We start from the raw sequence: 20,504 nt of genomic DNA, 5'->3' as shown, positions 1-20,504 counted from the left end.
GCTGACACAGTGGCCAGGATCATACAATGCTGAACCATAATTTACTGGGTAAACATATGACACCAAGCAGGCTGAGTTTACACATTGTGCTAAGCCATAAAACCATGATTTAAAATCTCCAGTGGCTGGATTCTTATAACATAATAAATAAAAAAGAAGGAAACCATATTATGACACAGTACCAAGTAAAATCTAATGAGTAGTAGAAAAATGGTGGCATCATAGGGATCCAGTACAAGCCACAATGAAATCATGTCATCATAACACAGTTGAGGATGTAAATGATGCAAATTACATAAATGACATCATTTGTGCAATAATGTCTTGATGCATGATTATGCCACTTGCCCTCTTGCATCCTGGATAGGCCCTATTAGACCACCATTTCAAGATTAGAGGAGGTGGTTAGGAAGATGTCTCAGGACTGACAGAGAGAGACATCAATATGAATAATACAGTATAGTGAAATGTAAAACAAAATTGACATCTGATGGATCAGAGATGATGCTGTTAAACAGCAGCATATTTCAAACATTTTATTTTTAATAGCCTTCATGAGTAATACAGAAGCATTGCTTGAGTTGTTGTGCCTGCCCATTTTTCCCCACTTTGAAATCTTTCCACTTTCTCCAAAGCCACTCAACATTCTCTTTTTCTCCCACACTGGGCGCTGGGGGAAAACAAACAAACAAAAAAAAAACATTTTTTTTAAAAAAGCAGAGAGAGTTTCATCATTCAGTCCTTAACAATTGCATTGGCTTGTTTGTTTGTTTGTTTGTTTGTTTGGTTGGTTGGTTGGTGTTTTTTTGCAACAGGTAGTCCGTCTGCAAACTCATGGTGATGTGTGGTCCAGAGGGCTTTGTGACTGAGTCCTGCACTTCCTCAATATTTTGTTTGTATGGGTTTCGTTTACTGATATTTACAGTATTAAAATTTCAAATTGACACATGTGTAGAAAATGTATCTATTGAAACTTGTAAAAATAATGATATTAAACCCATTAGACAATAACATAAAGAAAATATTTTGCATAAAAAAAACGTATATTTTTAATAAATAAAAAAATGAGAAGAGTGACATTGTTTTAAATTTTTGCAAATATCTTCAATATTTGGCTTAATAGAAGACAGTTGGATTCTCATAACTGGTTCTGCATTTAATCTATTGTGATATGTTGTTTGAGTTGAAGTACTGTATATAATCCAGCTTCACATAGATATGTACTTGGAAAAGGGAGAAGTACTTTAACAGCCTTTTCAGATAATTGTTGATATTCTTCTTTGATACTACACTAAAACTTGGCAAGTGGTAGTTTCTCAAAAGTTAGTTGCAATGTGGAATCTGACATATCAATGAAATTTTTGTATTCGGTTACATTAAGACCTAGTGGTCTATCTTGCACTTTAAATGGATCTTTTATCCATGCATGATTTTTTAATATCATGCTTTGTTTATCTGGAAAATATGGAGTCCTTGGTGTTCTCTGAACTTGGTTGTTTGCCTGCAGATGTTTCATTATCCGACTTGGTAACATCATCAGTGCCAGTGAGAGTGAAGTTTGCTCCCTGTTAATATACAGTAGCTTGCCCTGCCAGTGTTGGTGGGGGTGTGGTTTTCCCCTTGGTTAGGGTATTGTTTTCTGCTTGATGGCTGGTCTGGTGTTAATCCCTGCTGCTGGAGAGATCTCTGCTTATCTTATGTATCTCTCCAGCAGCCTATACCCAGATAACCAGCAAACTTAGAGAGCACCAAGGACTCCACAGTTCAACCCTGAGCTACATATATTCTCTTTTATTGCTATCTGGAAAATATTGGTTCCTTGAGTTCTGTAGAACTTCCTTGCCAGTCCAGGTCTTCCCTTCAGGCCACCACGTTCAAATCAAAACAGTCCGTCCAAGTCCTGAATCTCACAAAGAAGGAAGAAGAAGCTGTCAGGATGGCTGGTGGACCATGTGGCAGCACCGCCTACTCCTGCTCCCATTGGCACCATCCACTTGGGTATCTGAGTCCTCCAGTCAGCCAGGACTCCTACTCCCAGGGCCATAGCCACAGCCACCTCACCGCAGACAGCTGGCTGAGCCAACTGCCATCCCAGAGTGGGCTGCAAAATGGAGGACGGAAAACAGGCTGTGGTCCACTTGACTTCCATGTTGCCATGCCACTGCTCCTTCAGGAGTCCTCAGAGCACACTTTGCGAAACATTATTCTATCTTGACATGGGAAACATATACAACTTGCAGAATACACCTAAAACAGGCTTGGGTCAATTCCAAAAACAAAGATCCCCTTCAAAAGGACCCATCAGAAAATCCTGGCTCCAGTAACTTTGCATCATCATCATCATCATCATCATCATCATCATCATCATCATCCCAATCACTATACCCCTCAGCTACTCCTACTCCAACCATGAAGAGCAGCCTCTAGTCACCAAAGAGTTGCCCACCCTGCTCTATGACAGTAAGCTTGCCAGGTGGTTTGAAATATGGCATGTTAATCAAACATGAGATGTGCACATCCCTTGGCTTTTCTGATGAGACTTAGAGGTCAGTTCTCTAGGGGGAAAACGTTGGCCACTATAAAGGGAGAAAGTTAAAATTGGCATTTTCTAGCTTAAAGAGTGATTTTGAAAAATAACTGCTTGCAATATCTTGTTTAATTCATTTACGAGTATCTAGGCTAGGTGATTCAGACAATTTCCAACAAGATGTTGGGTACTATAGTTACTTAAAAACAAACTGATATTGCACGGACAACACTGTCTTCAGAATTATTACTATTACTATTACTATTATTATTATTATTATTATTAAATTGGGTTCTCTCAGAGTTATTTTGGGTGCAAAACAACATTGTAACAAAAGGTAAAGAAGTCTGGTAAGACTTGGTGAAGCCAGATTATATTTTAGAATTCTACATTTTTTACACTGGACTGGGGATTAATATTGTTATTGGTGTCATTGTCATTGCTGTCATTACTGCTGTTACAATTATGATGGTAATATTCCTTATTTGTTGTTCAGCTTGTGTTTTTCCCTGATAAAAATTCAACACAATTATAAACTCCAAAAGAACCCCCTCAAGCCATGTGCTTATTAAAAAAAAAACACTCAAGCTTGCTTCTGACATTAAAACATAAAATCAATTTAGTAAGTTTGGGCTATTGTCCTTTGAATATTGTTTGAAAGTTCATGCAGCAGAACAGACTGTGTTTCCACCTTCTCAATTTGTTTCCTTTTTATCGCTTTTTATTTAGTAGCACTACACACATTTAAGCCATTTTTTAAATACAAAACAATTGGCACAATCAATAAAGGACTGCACAATGAAAATCAAATACCTCGCTAAAAGTGAAGATTGGCTGTGGAGGAGAACTGCAATTTCAAAGGCAAATAATGTGTATAAGAAAGGCTGCAATCCAAAACATTTTACTATTTTATTCTTAAACGTAATGGAAATGATTTCTGAGTAAATTCTGTAGTTCAGGGTGGAGAAGATGTGATTCTTCAGATGTTGCTAAACTATAGCATCCAACATCTCCAGGTAACCAGTGATAAAGGATGCTGACATTTGATCTTCAGCAAGATTTGAAAGGCCACAGTTTTCCCACTTTTAGCATACAGATTGTATTTTTCCCGTTCCCTACGGTCCAATCCGAATGTTTTAAATACCTCCACTTAACAGTGGAGCATTTTCTAGGGAATGTTCTAGGAGAAGAGAAGGTTAACTCTCGCCATGTTGAATATCCTCAACCCAAATACCCCCCAAATATAGTAAGACTATTAAAATATCTTCATAGTATCTCAGTAACTAGATAATTTTAATAGAACCATACATTAGTGAAACTACCATAACTTTACATAAATTTAATTTAGTGCTATCTACATTTTAGGTATGACCATAGAATTGTTTATCATGGCAGTTTTAGAGATGTCACAAGATATTTGACTGTAAAGTTGTTGTTGTTTGTAAGTTAGAAGTAAATGTTGAAGCTTCCAAACTTGAATGGTTGATTGAATGAATGTGTGTGTAGGGGTGTGACACTACAAATGGATGCATGGAAACTTAGATTTGTATGACTCTATTTCCTCTGTTTTCTCCAATAAACCATGGGCTGGAGAAAAGGCAATTGATAAATACAATCAGGATCCATATCAGGTTCACCTAATCTGAAACCAGAAGCAGGTCAATCTACTCATTGTATTTCCCACTTCACATACATATCTCCATGGCTTGCTCCATCCTTAGATATATTTTTTTTTTTCGTCAACTTCTTACAGCTCGGATTATTTTGTAAGTTTGAAGGCTTTCATTTAACACAAGTCCCAAATCAGTCATATCTGTAGGCAGAATTGCTCTACATATATTTGATAATGTGTTCTGGACTTTGGGTGGATATTTCATCTCTACTCCTGCTTTGCTGAAGATCCCAGATTCTAGCCTTATCATTTCCAGACAGGGCTGGAAGAATTCCTGCCTGAAAAACTGGGGAAATGCTGTCAGTTAGTATAGGCAAACCAGAGTTAAATTAGATGAATGGTCAGACTCAACTAAGGCAGCTTACATTCCTTTGTTCAAACTCAGGCTGCCATTGCTCCTTTCTAAAGCTGCATCAGAAGAGCATACTTTCTAGTGGAGACATGGAGAATAAGAGGAGAGTGCTAACTTTCACTTAGCCAAAGTGAGGGACATTGACCCAATAACATCCTTTCCCTTCAGCAGATTGGATACTTGTGTGTAGAAATTCTTTATATATATATATATATATATATATATATATATATATAAAAAGTAATTTTATTAAAAATTACAATTACAAAGATAAATCTAATACAGACTAAAAAAAAAGGAATAAAAAGAAAAGCTAGGAAGCGCAGAAAAGAAAAAAAGAAAAGAAAGAAAAAAATAAGAATATAGTAAAGAAAAAGAAAATAAATATATAAAGAAATTAATTCCCCCTTCACAAGAAGTATAAAAAATTTTAGTAACTTATTGCTTTCTCTTAAAATACAACAAATGATCTCTTCTTCCCATATCCCATCTCTTATCTATAAACAAATCCTTAAAGCCTCATCATTTTAGTCCTGATCAGCAAAAGTCAATTAAGGGTTACCAGAGATAACAACATATCTATTTTAATCCTGATGAAATAAACCAACTTCACATTCCTTCCTTTTACTTTTAACAATCTTGATCTTTAGTCCCTTCAAATAATGTCCTAGAACTTGATTTCTTTTCATTTTTTCTTTGTCCCTTCTCACAAAATTCTTCAAAGCTTTAACAAACCTCTTTCGTAAATCCACTATAGGAAAATCGGTTTGTTGTTTGTATATCCTTTTTAATTATTAACACATCAGCTGCTTTTGTTTTGTTATGTTTTGTTTTGTTTTTTTGTACAGTATGTCCAGTGTAGCATTTTTTTCCATATTATTCTTGTAGCCTGTCATTTTTAAATCCACTTTCAGACCATTCTTAAACTTATCAGGTAAAACTTGTTCCTCTTTCATAACACCTTTTAAACATAGTCTATCTATAGAGTTAGACATTCTTAAAATTAACTACTGAGTCCATTGGTCAAAAATATCCTTCAATATACCCAGAGTTAGAATATTTTGCTTCATTCTGTATTAGTAAGTCAAATTTAAGTGTTCTTCTCCTTTAATGTTAATCCTTAGTTCTTTCTGGTTCTTTCTAGTGTCGAACTTTCAAAGTCTCATCCTCTCATGTTTTTTTTTTTAAAGAGAATTCAAAACGAAAGCATTTTCCTGCAGAAAGGATTGTTATAATTAATTCCAAAATCTTATTTCAAATCCATCTGGACCCTTAGTCTGTTTATAACTTTCCAGAATCAAAGTTCTAATCACCCTTTTGCTGTTTATTCCAGAAGAAAAAAAAATTAAGTCCTTAAACTTCTGTTTAAAACTTCTTTAGCTAAGGATTGAAGGAAACTTGCTCAGTGCTATAAAACGTGTCAACCCAAAGGTTCCTAATAGCTGAAAAGCAGTTAACGAGCAAATTCTGCAAGTGATTAGAAAAGGAAGTATGTGAACCCAGTATCCTTAAATGTTCTGACCACGGTTTCAGCAAGATGCCTATTCCCTTGTCTCCCAGAGCTCTAAACCTATTGGAGAACAGTGTCTTGTGGAGCAACTCTCTGGAGCACTTGTGGGTGATCTCAAGTCCTCTCCCTGTCCGGAGAGGAAATGCGAAGAGCTGGTCTACTCACCAGCTCTTCATTCTGCCACAGTCATCGGCTCTGCTGTCTTCAGCTCACCATTTCTTCCCCAGAACAATTGTGTGTGGAAATGCAAACAAAATTTATCCTCTGTGCTAGAATATTAACTGTTTTGTCCTATTTGCAATTTGTAAAAGGGAGAAAAAAGAACTCTGAATATCCCTAATGTTGGAATTAGTCAAACTACCCAGAAGAGAGTAGTATCTATATTAAAATTTATTTACTCCACATTAAAATTTATTTACTTCACATATAAAGTTTAATAATGTATCTGTATTGAAATTTGTTTACTCCCATATAATAAAGTTTAATAATGCCAGAAGAATGGCAGGGTGAGTTTCTTACATTTTTCATGCTAGAAGGGGAAAAAAAGAAACTGAGAAAAAAACAAAAACCTAACCTTAACCTCTTCTTAACAGGAAAAAACAAATGTACAACTTCGTTCAGAACATGAGTTCTGTCCATCTAATAATTTCCTGCTCAATTACTCACTCACTAAGCCACATATGGCATATTAGTTATATAATAAGGTTTTTGAAGAGTGATGTCTTAATAACTGTTGAATGAATAAACAAGTCATTAAAGATGAACTACCTCCAAATAAATTACAAAAGATACGGCGCTACAGAGTACCTGGTCTCCAGAAACTAGAATTAACAGTCCCAAAATCTGCTTTTCATATCAAATGTAGCATAATATGACACAAGAGCAACAACATTGGAATAATCACATTTGCTTAAAATGAAGGAGATAAACTACAATTAAAACTATTTGTTCAATAATTATGTAGGGTAAATTATATATCTACCCTGAAATAATGCCTGTGTCATGAGAGAAAGGGAATATTGGCATTGCAGTAGTCAGCAATACTACACTCAGTGAATTCTCAGGGTGCATCTTGTCACCTCAAAAAAGGCTGTGAAACTCTCATGAGATTGACTAGTGTTATGAGATTTGGGTTTTCTTTTGAGATTTCTGTTTCACCTCCTCCTTTCCACCTCCTCCTCCTGATAATACAATGGCACTTGAATAAGGATGATTAACCTCCATTGTAAGTTACAACAGGGAAGCTCACTCTGCATTCTTGACCAGTATGAAATTCCAGGAATTGCCTCTTTTACTGAGGCTTTTGTGTGTGTGAAAGATAAAGCATATTGTAGTACAGATGTATTACATAATAAATTTATTATATTTATTTATAAATACTATAACATAAATAATCAATGTATAAATATGCAGTGACAACATAGTTCACGCAGGGATATTCCTAAAGCAGACAGCATAACAGCCAAGCCTGAATAACACTTCTGAATCTGTTATAATTTCTACTAAAAATTCTCAGCTATTGGCATCTGACCTAACTCAATATGCAAGCTTTCTTCTCTGGCCGCCTTTTTTACTTGTAGCCGCTACCAGATTATACCAGTTTGGTGTACTGGTTAAGGCACCAGGCTAGAAAGTGGGAGACTGGGAGTTCTAGTCCCGCCTTAGGCACAAAGCCAGCTGGGTGACCTTGGGCCAGTCGCTCTCTCAGCCCTAGGAAGGAGGAAAGGGCAAACCACTTCTGAAAACTTTGCCAAGAAAACTGCAGGGACTGTCCAGGCAGTTGCCAGGAGTCAACTCAAAGGAAGAAAGGAAGGAAGGAAGGAAGGAAGGAAGGAAGGAAGGAAGGAAGGAAGGAAGGAAGGAAGGAAGGAAGGAAGGAAGGAAGGAAGGAAGGAAGATGAAATATGTAGGCTGAAATCAAAGTAAGGGAATGCTGGAAGGAGTATTTTAGAAATTTGTATATAAATGACAATGTTATTTCAAAGAATGGCACTGAAATGAATTCTATAAGCAACAGTGTCCAAAGGAAAAATTTATGAAGTCAATGCTGTAAGGGCGTTGAAAAATAGTAAGCCTGCAAATGTAGATGGTATAAATATAGATATGTTAAAATATGAAAGTGATTTACTTATGGAATGGGTGTGGGATATTTTTTAACATGTGTGAAAACTACATCTGTACCTCACATCTGGAAGAATGCTGTTATTGTTCCCCTGTACAAAGGGAAAGATATTAAGAGGGAATGCAAAAAGAATAGAAGGGTTTGTTTGTTATGTATGCCTGGGAAAAGGTTTGCTCAGATCCTAATTGAAAGAGTATGAGAGATGACAGTGAGAACAATTTGGGAAGTATACTTTGGTTTCATATCACATATGGGCTGTGCAGATCAAATTTTTGCTCTTTGAGAAATGTATGGATATGAAAAAGGAATTTTATTGTACATTTGTTGATTCAGAGAAAGTGCATGGTAGGCTTGAATTATGGAATGTTTTGAACAAACAGGGAGTTGAAAGTTTGTAGTTGAATGCATTAAGAACAATATATGATGAAATAAAGCACATGTGAGAATAAATGGAATGGTTAGTTAATAGTTCAGCACCGAACTGGGAATGTGACATCACATTGATTATTTAATATATTTATGGATAAATATACAAAGGAATGATTGTAGCAACATTTAAGGTGTGCTGTTGGGATATGTGTGCATTTTTGTATGTCTTGGTACTATTGTTGGCTCAGAACCAGGATGATTTGCAGGAAATGTTAGATTGTGTGATGGAATGAAAAGTATGGGTCTGAAAATGAATGTATCAAAGACAAAGGTAGTTGTGTTTGACAGAGAAAATGGAGTGAACAAATGCAGGTTATTCATAAATTGCAAAAAAGTAGAGCAAGTAGATGAATTTGTATACCTTGGTAGAATATTTACGAAAGATTGGAAAATGGATGGAGCAGTTTTATGATGCGCAAATGCTGGTAAAGACATAATGGGCAGTGTGTGGTCTATTGTGAGGAATGAACGTTTGACAAAAGAAATGAAAATGGCTATGTACAAGAGTGTGCTTCTGCCTATTTTGTTACATGGAAGTGAGAATTGTTTGTCAGGAGAAACATAAAATAAGTTGAATGCAGTAGGTGATAAAACTAGAAGAAATAGAATCAAGAATGAATGGGTGCTCAATGAATATGGATTGAACAAAAAACTGAGGGATCAATATGGAAAAAATTGTTGAAGGCTTTTGGTTGTGTAAAGAGAGTGTAGGAGGATGACATCACAAAACAAATATGTAAAGGAAAAGTAAATGGGTTGAGAGAAGGGGGAGGACTAAGAAAGTCATGGTTGGATGGAGTTAATGAGAGTCTTAAAAAGAAAGTGAGAAGTTTAAGAATAAAAGTTAATGTATGAAACAGTGTGTAGATACGGTAGGAGCAGGAATAGTTTATAAGCATAGAAAGATATGGAGAGGTATAGAGAAATTGTATTCATGTAAACCAGATTTAGCTGTCTTTCCTTTTCTCTTATCTTATGGCTTTAATTTCTTTTGCTCACTCTTTCTTTTTTTCAGCATTTTGCCTAACACTGCTTTCCCCAAAGGAAATAGCGAATTTCACATAAAAGTTCAAGGCATAATATATAGCAAGCAAGATTGCTGACAGGCATTGCCTTTGTTAAGCTGGTATGCTGTATCTCATTTTTAATGTTTTTATTTCATCATGTGATGGTGATATAGAGCACAAAAGCAGAAATGAGAGAAACTACTACAAATTCATGAGACATTTGCATAGCAAAGAATTATTTAGCAAACAAAAACTATTAAATTTAACTGGCTGATATCTCAAAAAGCCTTTTGTGTATGCTCATCGAAAAGGCATTGTTGTTCAAACACAGTCCCAACACGTTTATCTTCATACTGATATTGGTAGCCTGGCTAGGTGTCAGCATCTGTGTCACCTTGGCTGATGTTTTAAAAAAAATCTAAGCAAGGTTTGACCTGATTAGTATCTGAATAGAAAATCCTCAGGAAATACCAGGTTTTTGAACTATTGGAGGTAAAAGGAGAAAAGAAACCCTCCAGATGAAGAGACAGCAAATCATTTCCATATTATTGCTAAGAAAACTGCATGACATGTCCAATGAGTCAAACTCATTTGAAATGAGATATTCCATTGATCTTATTGTATTGGTTATTCTGGGGATTGCAATTGGCAGCTTATGAACTTAATTCAGCCTGCAGAACAATGTTATCTTATGAAGCACCACTAAATTTTAGCCAAGTTATGGTTTGAAAAAGCTTTCTCAAGGTAAAAAAAGAACTTCCATACTTAATTAACATTGTTTTAAAATGTGACATATATAGGTATTCTATATTTTAACGATATCTGGCTGAATGGCTGATAAAATGCACTGGCTGTGCTCTGAGGACATCAGGATATATACTATACCTCATAACTGGGCTTTCGTAGATACTCATGGGTGTCTACAAGGGAGCAATTGACATCATGCACACCATGGCATCATTGTGCAAATGACATACTATACATCATCCCTGCCATGACATTATGATGGGACTGATGCATATAACATCATTGTGGCTTCTACTGGAAGCCTAGGCAGCTAATTAACATATTCAAATCTTGGTTGATTTTCTATCTTATGAGATACCTTCAGGATTTACTATACATTTAATCCATTGTTAGAAAAACATAATCCATTTTATTATCACCTTATATGTGATATCTAAATCAACCAATATCCAATTCAGTTCAAATATGTAACTTGATTCAAAGAACCAAGCTGACTCAAATTTACATTTGGATAAAGGCATGTGCACACATGCAGAAGTCCATCAAATTTTTTATTTGAACACCCCTGATTCAACTTGACATATCCAATCTATTCAATGATTTCGTTCAAAGATTAAATTTGAATTAGAGTTGCACTGAAGCTTCACATAGGCATAGCATGTCAATCCCTACCCTTCTCCCCTAAAAGTTACAAACACGTATTTTGCTTTGGAATACATCAGGAAATGTAAAAACTGGACAAAAGCATAATAAGTCAAAATAGATTCTGATTTTGGAATGTTGATACAGAGAGACTGAATGCAGAAATCTAGAGCAAATTTGGTCTGAATGAATATCTCCAGAATAGTTCTTGTTTCTCACCCAATAACATACACATATTGGTGGACAGTAAGAATTACATTTCCTTTATTGGGAAAAAATACCTCCTTCACTGGCCATGAACTCTTAGAACTGTCCTTTCTACTGCAGCCCAGCAAATGTAGCGTTCTGCATCATCCAGCTAGAACGCAGAAATCTGGATGTTCACAATTTGTGAACCAGGAAAATCAACCTTGCTCAGCGCTAGCTTGATTGCATCCATCAAATGGTCAACGATTCACATTTGGGAGCTGATTCATTCCAAGTTTCCGGCCTTGAATACTTGGAAGCTGTGCATTGACCCAGGGCAATTTCATCAGCTTCCTTTGTTGTAGGCCATGTATGTTCAAAAGCTGGCTGGTTTCAGAGACAGAATGAAGCTTTTCACTTTGAATTTCAGATGAGGGGTGTGCCCTTCTTCCGGGCAGTCTCTTTTTTGCCCGGGGGGGAATTTCACCTTTTTGGAGGGGTGGCAGAGGGCCTTTCTTTCTATTTGGTAGAACAAACTTACTACCTGCAGGTGACATCTTTCCACCAGGAGTCATCTCTATGCATTCATTGAAGGAGAATTTTTCTTCCAACTCCCTTCTATTGTGCCCATCAGGAATCCTATGTTTCCCTGCCTGAGATCTGTTCCTCCTAAGGCTGTGTGGCCTTTTGTTCCTAGCCTGAGACCTGCTTCTTTTGGCATATAGCCTTCTTGTCTGAATTTGGAACTCTTTCCTTTTCAGGGGCAACCCTATGGCACTATAGCCAGCCACTTGTGCTTCAGGAGCCTGTTTGCAGTCAGCAAAATACTTTTTCTGTTGAAAATGTAGTTTGACTCCCTTCTCTGGTTCAGACTCTAATGGAGTCCCACCTTTCTGGCCTTCCATTTCCAATCTTTCATCCTTTGGATTTTTCCTTTCAGGATTCATAGCATGGTTCTTGCTTCCTTCAGACTGTGGCTCCTGTTTCTCAATGAGGGGTTCACTTATAACAGCCTGAGGGTTGCATTCAGAAATGTGTTTCCTCGTAATGTCATTGCCCGTGGGCTCTGAATTTTTATGACTAGAAAATTCCTGATCTGACTTCTGTAATCCACAATGCACTTTCCCTGGCCTGGCCTGACCATTTTCTGACCTTGGTTTCCCATATTTTGTTCTATGATGTCCCTCATCTTGATTGGCAGGTCCATCCCCTGACCTAATAATACCAACATTTGGCAAAATGTTCCCTTCCTCTGGTTTGTGTTGCCTCTTGCTTATCCTGGGATGCCCTTCATCCATCCCAGAATTTATCTCACCTGGTTTTGGAAAAACAAAATATCCTGCCTCTGGCTTGGAGTGTTCCTCCTCCAACCAAGATGGTCCTTTATTTGTCTTGCTATGGCCTTCTTTTGAATCACATTTCCCCTCCCCTGGCATGGGAAATCCATGAACCTTCCCTCCTGGCCTAGGACAACTCTTGTCTGACTTGAGATGCTCTTGACCAGCTTTTGGATGTTCTGCTGCATTATCCTGATTTTTTGTCTTGTGCCTTCCTTCAGCCCAATCACGGCACTCTTCAGCCCAGTCCCGCCATTTATTTGCCCATTGCCGCCATTCATCTGCCCACCGCCGTTTCTCACATGTCCAGAAACGCCACCTGTCTGGACGACAGCGTCCCTTGTCCATCTTGCAATCCCAATCCAAACTTCCTGCTGATCCATTAAATTCTCTGTCATAAACTGGAATACCTGCAAGAAGCAGAATACATTAATCAACCAGAGCACTCTTTTACCAGTAGAATCACAGAAATAGGTATATGGTCAAGACTCATCCTTATTCCATGGCTCAGAATTTGCGGATAGGAGAGTTTTTAAATGTCCTAGTCACTGAATGAGGAAAAGAATGAATGTCTAGCTTACCTGACCTAGACTTTCTATTAGAAATGTCAGGCAAAAGTAATTTGAAAATCATAAAATGATCCACCATGGTTTTATTTTGTTTATAATTTGTTTTTCCGTCATGGAGGAACTCAAAGTGACATGCATGGGTTTTTATCCTCCATACTGACCTGTGAAGTAGCAAGAATGTATATTCATGGTCAGGGTCCCTTAGTTTGCAATTATATACTCATGTCTTAGAGTAATTTCCACTTAGTAGAACTTACTTTCCATCATCATAACTGACTTCTGTGTAGGCATAATGGATTGTGTTTTTAACAGCTGGGATAAATAATATGCAGCAAAAGACCCTAAGTATCCTAAGATCAAAATTTAGCATACTTTATAAGAATCTAAACAGCTAGCAGCTGTTCAGCCAATGGTTGTCAATGGTTGTCAAAATGCCCAGTAATCTACCCAGTATCAATTCCTGAATTAAACCACACTTACAGGAGTGGGAGTAATGCTACTCAGACTAAGAGAATTCCCCCCAAAAAGCAATGTCAAATCATTTATATTATAGCTTCTATAACTTCTAGAATCTATTCCATATAGATGCAATATAAATGTACATAGCTGAAATTCAATAAGAGAACTCTTATTGGCTAGGTTTGTATATTACATAGCTTATTTAATAAATCACAATTTGCTAGATTTGCACAATTTACTAAGCTGTAATTTATGGTATGTAAGCCACACTATCTGGATTTGCACAATGCTCCAAACCAAAAACAGCCAGACCATTAAAAGAGCTGTAGGACAGATAATAAGGATTAATGCCTTTAATTGAAAGTAGTATACTAATATTTAAACAATTACTTTTGCTTGTATTGCAGAAGGCAATTTATTTCATAATAAACAGTGCCTTTGATTAACCTTCTTTCTTGACTTCTGCTGTTGCAGACATACTGACAGGCTGGAAATATGGCACAACCCTGCAGCAGAACATATGCAGATTATATAAATCAGTGCAAATGTTGTTTTTTTTTTTCAATTCTATTGCTTTTTCCCTAGATTTGATTCTTTGGGAAGAATTCTGTTCACTTATTTTATTTATTGGCTGTTTGGGTCTCTTCATACCTACAATTCAGAAAAAAGAAAGGTAAGTCCCTCCAACTCATCTTGATTTTTCTAGGAAGAGAATACTGCCATTTGTTTATTATCTGCCTACCTACCTGTCTGTCCCCTCTGAGTTAGAATTGTCTTGGGGTCACAATTTTCATTAAGGCACACGGATTGCTTTCTGAAAATCAGGTCCCTACAAGAAGCCTTATGAACACTAAAAACACTATTCAACAGTGCCCAGGAGGTGTAATCTGATCCATTCAAATTTACCATTAACATGGATAGATACCGTCTTCCCATCTTCTTCAACTTCCAAGTACTTGCTTTCATTCTCAAGATGTCTGAAAGGAGAGGTGTTAGTCAGTTACTTCATTATTATTCTTATATATTTAGTTCCAGGAAAGGCACTTGGGATTTCTTTCTTAGGCTTCAAACAAGCTTTACAAGTCTTGTTTATTATGCATTTTGACAGTCTGAAAGAGTTCTTTACTGTTCTACTTAAGTAGTTGGCAGAATCTAACACAGCGGTTCTTAAACTGACCTATTTATTCCTTTTCCTGATCTTGAATAATGTCATTACCCTCACAAGAAAACCAGACTCTGTTGGCAGTGGCAGTCCCAAACTGGATCTTTCCCTCGCAAACAAGCAATTACAAATTGATCCATTACTCTCAGTTTAAGAACCACATTACTATCCATTACTCTCAGTTTAAGATGGACAGGGTCAGACCTGGTTAGTACTTTGATGGGAGACCAGTAGAGAATATAAGGGCTATAGGATGTATCCAAAATGTCATCAGAAGTTTATCTCAACTCAAAGGAGACTTTACTTAAGAATAAATTAAGCCTTCAGGCTGTGAGCTCCTTATCTACATAGCAATATAAAGATATCATTGCCTTTCATTTTTCATAAAATTCATCTATATACAAGAATTCTCTTCAGGACTGGTTTGGACATGAACACTTCATAAAGTTCTTTTAAGTTCATATTCATTTGGGAAGATGAAACTGATACTCCCAAAATTCCCCAGGTGAATTCTAATGTTAAAACTTCTCTATGTGTGGGTGGCTTTCCTATGAAGGTGGTTCTGCTTGTTTTTTAAAAAAGAAATGATAAACTGTGCATGAGAGAGACTGAGAAATAATCTTACCAGCTCATGTTTTGCTGTCTCACACATACTCAATAATATTCCCTCTCAATTTTTAAAAATCAAATTACTCAGACTTTCACAAGTGTAATTTTTTTTTTGCTCCCATTCTACAATGAATAGGGAGAAAGCTAGATCTACAGTAAATTAATATCACCATAAAAATGACAAAAGAAAAAAAAAGTATGCATCTATATATCACCATCTTTCACATTTCACAATACCTATGTAAAAGACAAAATCTGTTATTTGACCATTATCAAGTCTCATATTGGGGAAAAATTAAATCTGGGCACAAATTCTTTACCAACTTTGTGGTAGAGCAATGGGGTAGACATTTTTTCGAACATCTCCAGGAGAAAGAATTTCTCTAAGAAATAGTGGCATCACAACTGAAAAATGTCCAGTTTGGGGGCCTCCATGAAGTCTTCCCTTGGGCTTTACTTGAAGTATGGGAAACCAATGGAGCTATTGATAACTGAAAAGTTAATTGTAAAATAAAAGGCAAGACATTCACTCACATACCCTTCTCTTGCCAAGGTTACTAGTTAAAACCATAGAAATCTAGGGATGAGAATTTCTCCAAAATTCTGTACTCCTTTGAAAGATTTTTTTTAAAAAGTAAATTCTCTTTTTATAAAAGTGAATGAGAACTGGTAGAAAGAAATGCAGGAGATCATGTCTGCCAATCCGAACTTTTGTGTTAGACTGTTAGTGTGAAGTTCTTCAAATACAAATAAGCTTTCTGGGTATGCTTTTTCATCCCAAACATTAACATTTCTGTACAGAGGTATCTACTGTAAGTAACAAGTGAAGGAGTCATAGGAAGACATTCACTTTCTGTTCTTACCTTTTGGTTGTGATCTTTTTGCCATTGATGAAGGCGGTCATGATAGAAAAGTGGTGGAATCTTTTAGGAGCACTGAAGAATGACACAGAAAAATCTGAAACACAGAGTATATATATATATGTATGATGAATCACTTCCAAATGCATCTGCATGTATCCCTACCTTTCGCTTTAAACAACTGCTTCAGGTATACAAGGGACTCTAACACTAGACCATCACCAAGGTCCAAATACCTTCACAAATGTTCTATCCCACAGACTTCTGTATTAGCGTTGTCTATTTTCTTCCACCATTAAATGAATAAGTACAGGAACTATTTTCCCTTTCTGCTTTCTTTCTGGTGGCTCACTAAAGTAATACGATTCCCTCCATTTTTATTTCTATTGCCATAGTATCCCATCATACAGGCCTTGAAGACCTGCTGGGGCCAGGAGATCAGTGGAGCCTGGTATGCGTGTTTTATTGTTATGCAATTAAACAGTTATGGGAGGAGCCTCGATTATTTTAATTTGGTGTTGCCTGACAGCTTTGACATGGTGTTTTTATTGAAGTGTTTTATAAGCCACCCAGTGTTATTTAGTTAAGATGATATCAATTTGCTAAGTAAGGAATTAAATTCCCAAAGGCCAAATTCACCAAACTATTGAACCAGCAATAAACTTTGTCTACACATGATGAAAAAATATTTTATTTTCCTTTTTGGATAAATGCAGCCTTCATCATTTATCTCTGCTTTATTTCTTGCTAGACTAAATTTTCAGTTCAATCAAAATCCTTCAAATTTGGCAGTTAAAAAGATCTGGCTAATTTATTGCAGAAAGTTAACTATGGATAGTCCGGATTAACTGTGGAGAAAGGGTTTAGACTGGGTTTCCAAATGATATTACCTGAAGAGGAACGCTGTCTGGTGAAGAATATTTTGATGCCATCCTGATCAAACACTGATAAATGTTTCTCATCCTCAGGTTTTTCTAAGGAGAGAAAATAAGAAAATGAGACCATTACATACACATGCAGTGAGGGCCGAGTAAAGAAAATGACTTTAACAAGTAATAATATCATCCAAACTGTTGCATTTTATTTTTCAATGATCTATGGTGGTATTAAGGAAAGCAATCAGTAGAGATCTTTGCTCAGAGATTGATTCCTTCCATTTGCAAAGAATAGCTTGTCATTGATCATCATGTTTGCAAAGCAGTAGGAAAAAACCTGCAGCCTATTCTTGCTTGGATTAAAAATAAAACAGAACAACACTTGACTATACCATTCTCTGTTAGATATTCTTAACCTCTGAGCCAAAATATTGAAGAAAACACTCTTGGAATTGTATCTTAACTATTTGTTTATTTGCTTTGAATGAAAAGTATCAATCCATCTGATAATTTCAAATACTGAGCCATAATTTGGATGGCCCCTCCTCTAAAACAGGCCCAGCTCTAAGCTGATATATGTGATGGAAGACATGAGTGGGGAGGATTCTGGAATGGAACTTCAAGGCTGCCGAGAGGGGGAGAAGAGGTTCCAGGGAAAGCACCTCCTCAGCCCCCAGCCGGAGTGTGGGAAAGTCAAGAGAAGGAGACTGGCCCCTCCGTAAGGGCATCATGGTTATAGTTGCTGTTGTTGGGGATTAGAATTAGTCTGGCGAGGCTCTGTCTATTAGGTGTAAGCTAATAAAGGAGCTGAACTGATTCTGGACTGTCTTGCTGTTGTTCCTGGGCTGAACCTGACAACATCATCTACCAGATAGTAGCCTCCAGAACTCCTAGGTAGGGCACACATATATATTTTCTTATCACTGTTGGTAAATGATAGTAGCTCAAATTTGAATGGGAAAAGGAAACGGATTTTGGTTCCCTCCAAAGTCTTTTAAGTCAGCAAGTGTGTATTACCCTTACTGAAGGTCTTAGATCAATGGTGTATATTCATTATTAGCAGAGGTATCAAGGCCTTAATGAAATAATTGGATTTGATTTTAAAAAGCCCTTATGTCTTCTCTAGAGTACTCACTTGTTCCTTTAGAAGTATCTTTGCTATTCTCATCATAGTGGTCACGTGTACTTTCTAGAATAGAAGAGACAACAACCGATGGGAATTTAAAGCTGCCTCCTTATTTCTAGTTTTGAATAATTCTAGGGTTATTGCTTCTGATGAGAATAACATCCATCAGGACTCATCTATGATCTAGGAAGTTCCATAAACTTGATGAATCACCCTTATTTCAGCTTTGTTCTCATGACATCTGCTCATTTCTCCACCCTTAAATAGCAGTTTACTATCTACTGTATACCATAGATAATAGAAATCTGTTATAAGAATATAAGAAGACTAACAAAATCAGTGGTAGCAGATATATGTTTTCAGATAGATAGATAGACAGACAGACAGACAGACAGACAGACAGACAGACAGACAGACAGAGAGCCATAAGAGTAAAACATAAAATTCAATTGCATATTTCCAATTTTGGCAGAATGGAGTGGTGTTATTTCTTCTTCCCTATGCAGCCTGCACTAAAAATTGTTCTGAGGGAACGACCCACCCCACTCTACCCCCACCCAAGCCTCCAGAGCTGATTTTGAAGATGCATAGGGAATTGCAAGGAGGAGGAAAGAAGCAGAGCACTCTGTCTCATTGGGGAAGCCCACTCGTTTAATCTGTTAAAGGAAAAACCAAGAGACATCAAATGGGACCACAAGTCTACAGTATGTGCAGAGTATAAGCAGAAGAGAATGAATCCAAATCATGTGAACAAAAAGCCAACTAGTAATGTGCATTTGGAGGAAATCATAATTGGGAGGAGACCTAATGAATGGAATGTTGCTATTTTTATTTACTCTTTTTTACATTTATTTGTTTTAATCACTTGTATGCAGCCTTTCATCTAAATTCATTCCAGAGCAGGAGATCATCTATGCTAAAAATGTTTTGTATTTTGGATTACTTGATCAAAAATAAATGAGAGTCATCTCTTCAAAGACCCCAAGGGAGAAGGGCATAAAAGAGGAACTGGGCATCTTACGATCCGAAAGGACTTTGTAAGCTTCAACAATCTCCTTGAATTTCTGCTCAGCTTCTTTTCTGTTATCTGGATTTTTATCTGGATGCCATCTGAGCACTTTGCTCCGGTACCTGCATAGTTTCACATAGGTGTAACAAGTGTTAGTTACCAAACAACTAGAGCCATAATAGAATTGCAACAATGTTAGTGATCAACCAGCTAGGATATAAAAGAATTCCACCATGAATTACGTTAGAATCAAATTTGGATATTTCCACTGGACTTTGCCATGGCGTAAGTACCACAGGAATAGAAAAAGAATGTAGATTGTGGAACTGTGCATTAAAAAGCCTGCATCAAGTAAAAATACACATGAAAGATTGGAAGACAGGTAAATGGCATTTTTTTAAAAAAAAAGGTTTTCAAGCAATTTATATTAAGAATTACATAACTCAGGAGACGAGGCATACTGAAGCTATGTATGTTAGATGACAGTAAATCTAAGCAATTATTTTTCTAGTTTTTTTTAATCTATAGAAAAAAATTGCCAGAATGGAATATCATCTTGCTAAGGCAGACAATGAAACATATTCATTTTGTACTGATCCAGACATCCATACAACCATCCACATATACTGGAAACAAATAATCATTTTAGATATCATTATTCCATTAAGCTTCTCATTATTCACAAGAGAGAATAACTTGCCTTAGTAACAGGGATGAGACTATGATTGGATTTCTGACTCAATTATCCATGGAGGAATCCTACCAGAGTAATGTTCTTTTTTCTATCACTGCTATAGACATGAATCATGAACAAGCTTGAAGAGGACAAAGCTTCTAAAAGGAACCAGTTACTTGTTATTAGGCCCAGTGAGCAATATTCACAGGGAAGCAAGAAACATAACGTTTGGGATCTATGAGAAAAAGATGATTTGAAGGATTTATCTTACGCTCGTTTAATATCATTCATGGAGGCACTCTGGGGAACATCCAGAATTTTGTAGTAATCCACCATGATGTCCATCCATCCAGTGCAGGGGCTACCAGGGAAGATGAGAAGTAATTGCAGTCAGATACGAGAGTGGTTTCTTTACCTGAAAATACAATGAGACGGCATACACATTGTGCTGCTTTGAGATAAGCGGAGACAGATTTTACTCATGGGCAAAAGATGTGATGTTCTAATTTGGAGTTGATGGCCGAGCGTGCACTTCCATTACCTCTCCAACATGTGTTTCTTCCCCATCATTCATGGAGCATACTTTGTACCATGACATAGCATGTCATCATTATGGAACCTAATCAGA

At 36.7% G+C, this 20,504-nt stretch overlaps 1 protein-coding gene across 1 annotated transcript; it reads right to left on the bottom strand.

Moving 5' to 3' along the window:
• Positions 1-11,195: 11,195 nt before the first annotated feature.
• LOC112541224 (uncharacterized) lies at positions 11,196-20,276 on the bottom strand. Its single transcript, XM_025169711.2, has 7 exons — positions 20,148-20,276; positions 19,213-19,322; positions 18,201-18,254; positions 17,081-17,164; positions 16,194-16,287; positions 14,466-14,536; positions 11,196-12,941 (listed from the first exon to the last, which is right to left on the bottom strand). Exons 1-7 carry the CDS (start codon positions 20,219-20,221, stop codon positions 11,455-11,457), a joined length of 1,974 nt encoding a protein of 657 aa, XP_025025479.1. The 5' UTR covers positions 20,222-20,276; the 3' UTR covers positions 11,196-11,454.
• Between the last annotated feature and the right edge of the window lie 228 nt (positions 20,277-20,504).

The sequence above is a fragment of the Python bivittatus genome, unplaced genomic scaffold, assembly GCF_059951505.1.
Source record: "Python bivittatus isolate LINGU-HERP-01145 unplaced genomic scaffold, Pbiv_v1 ctg000480_np1212, whole genome shotgun sequence".
In the NCBI taxonomy this organism is placed as follows: domain Eukaryota; kingdom Metazoa; phylum Chordata; class Lepidosauria; order Squamata; family Pythonidae; genus Python; species Python bivittatus.
The sequence above is the reverse complement of the archived record's forward strand: the minus strand, read 5'-3'. Positions and strand labels throughout refer to the sequence as shown.

Coding starts and splice junctions, on each gene's coding strand:
- LOC112541224 (XM_025169711.2), bottom strand. CDS start 20,221: ATGGACATCATGGTGGATTACTACAAAATTCTGGATGTTCCCCAGAGT. Junction 18,255..19,212: donor TTACAAAGTCCTTTCGGATC/GTAAGATGCCCA, acceptor CTTCTATTCTAG/AAAGTACACGTGACCACTAT. Junction 16,288..17,080: donor CAGACAGCGTTCCTCTTCAG/GTAATATCATTT, acceptor TCTGTGTTTCAG/ATTTTTCTGTGTCATTCTTC.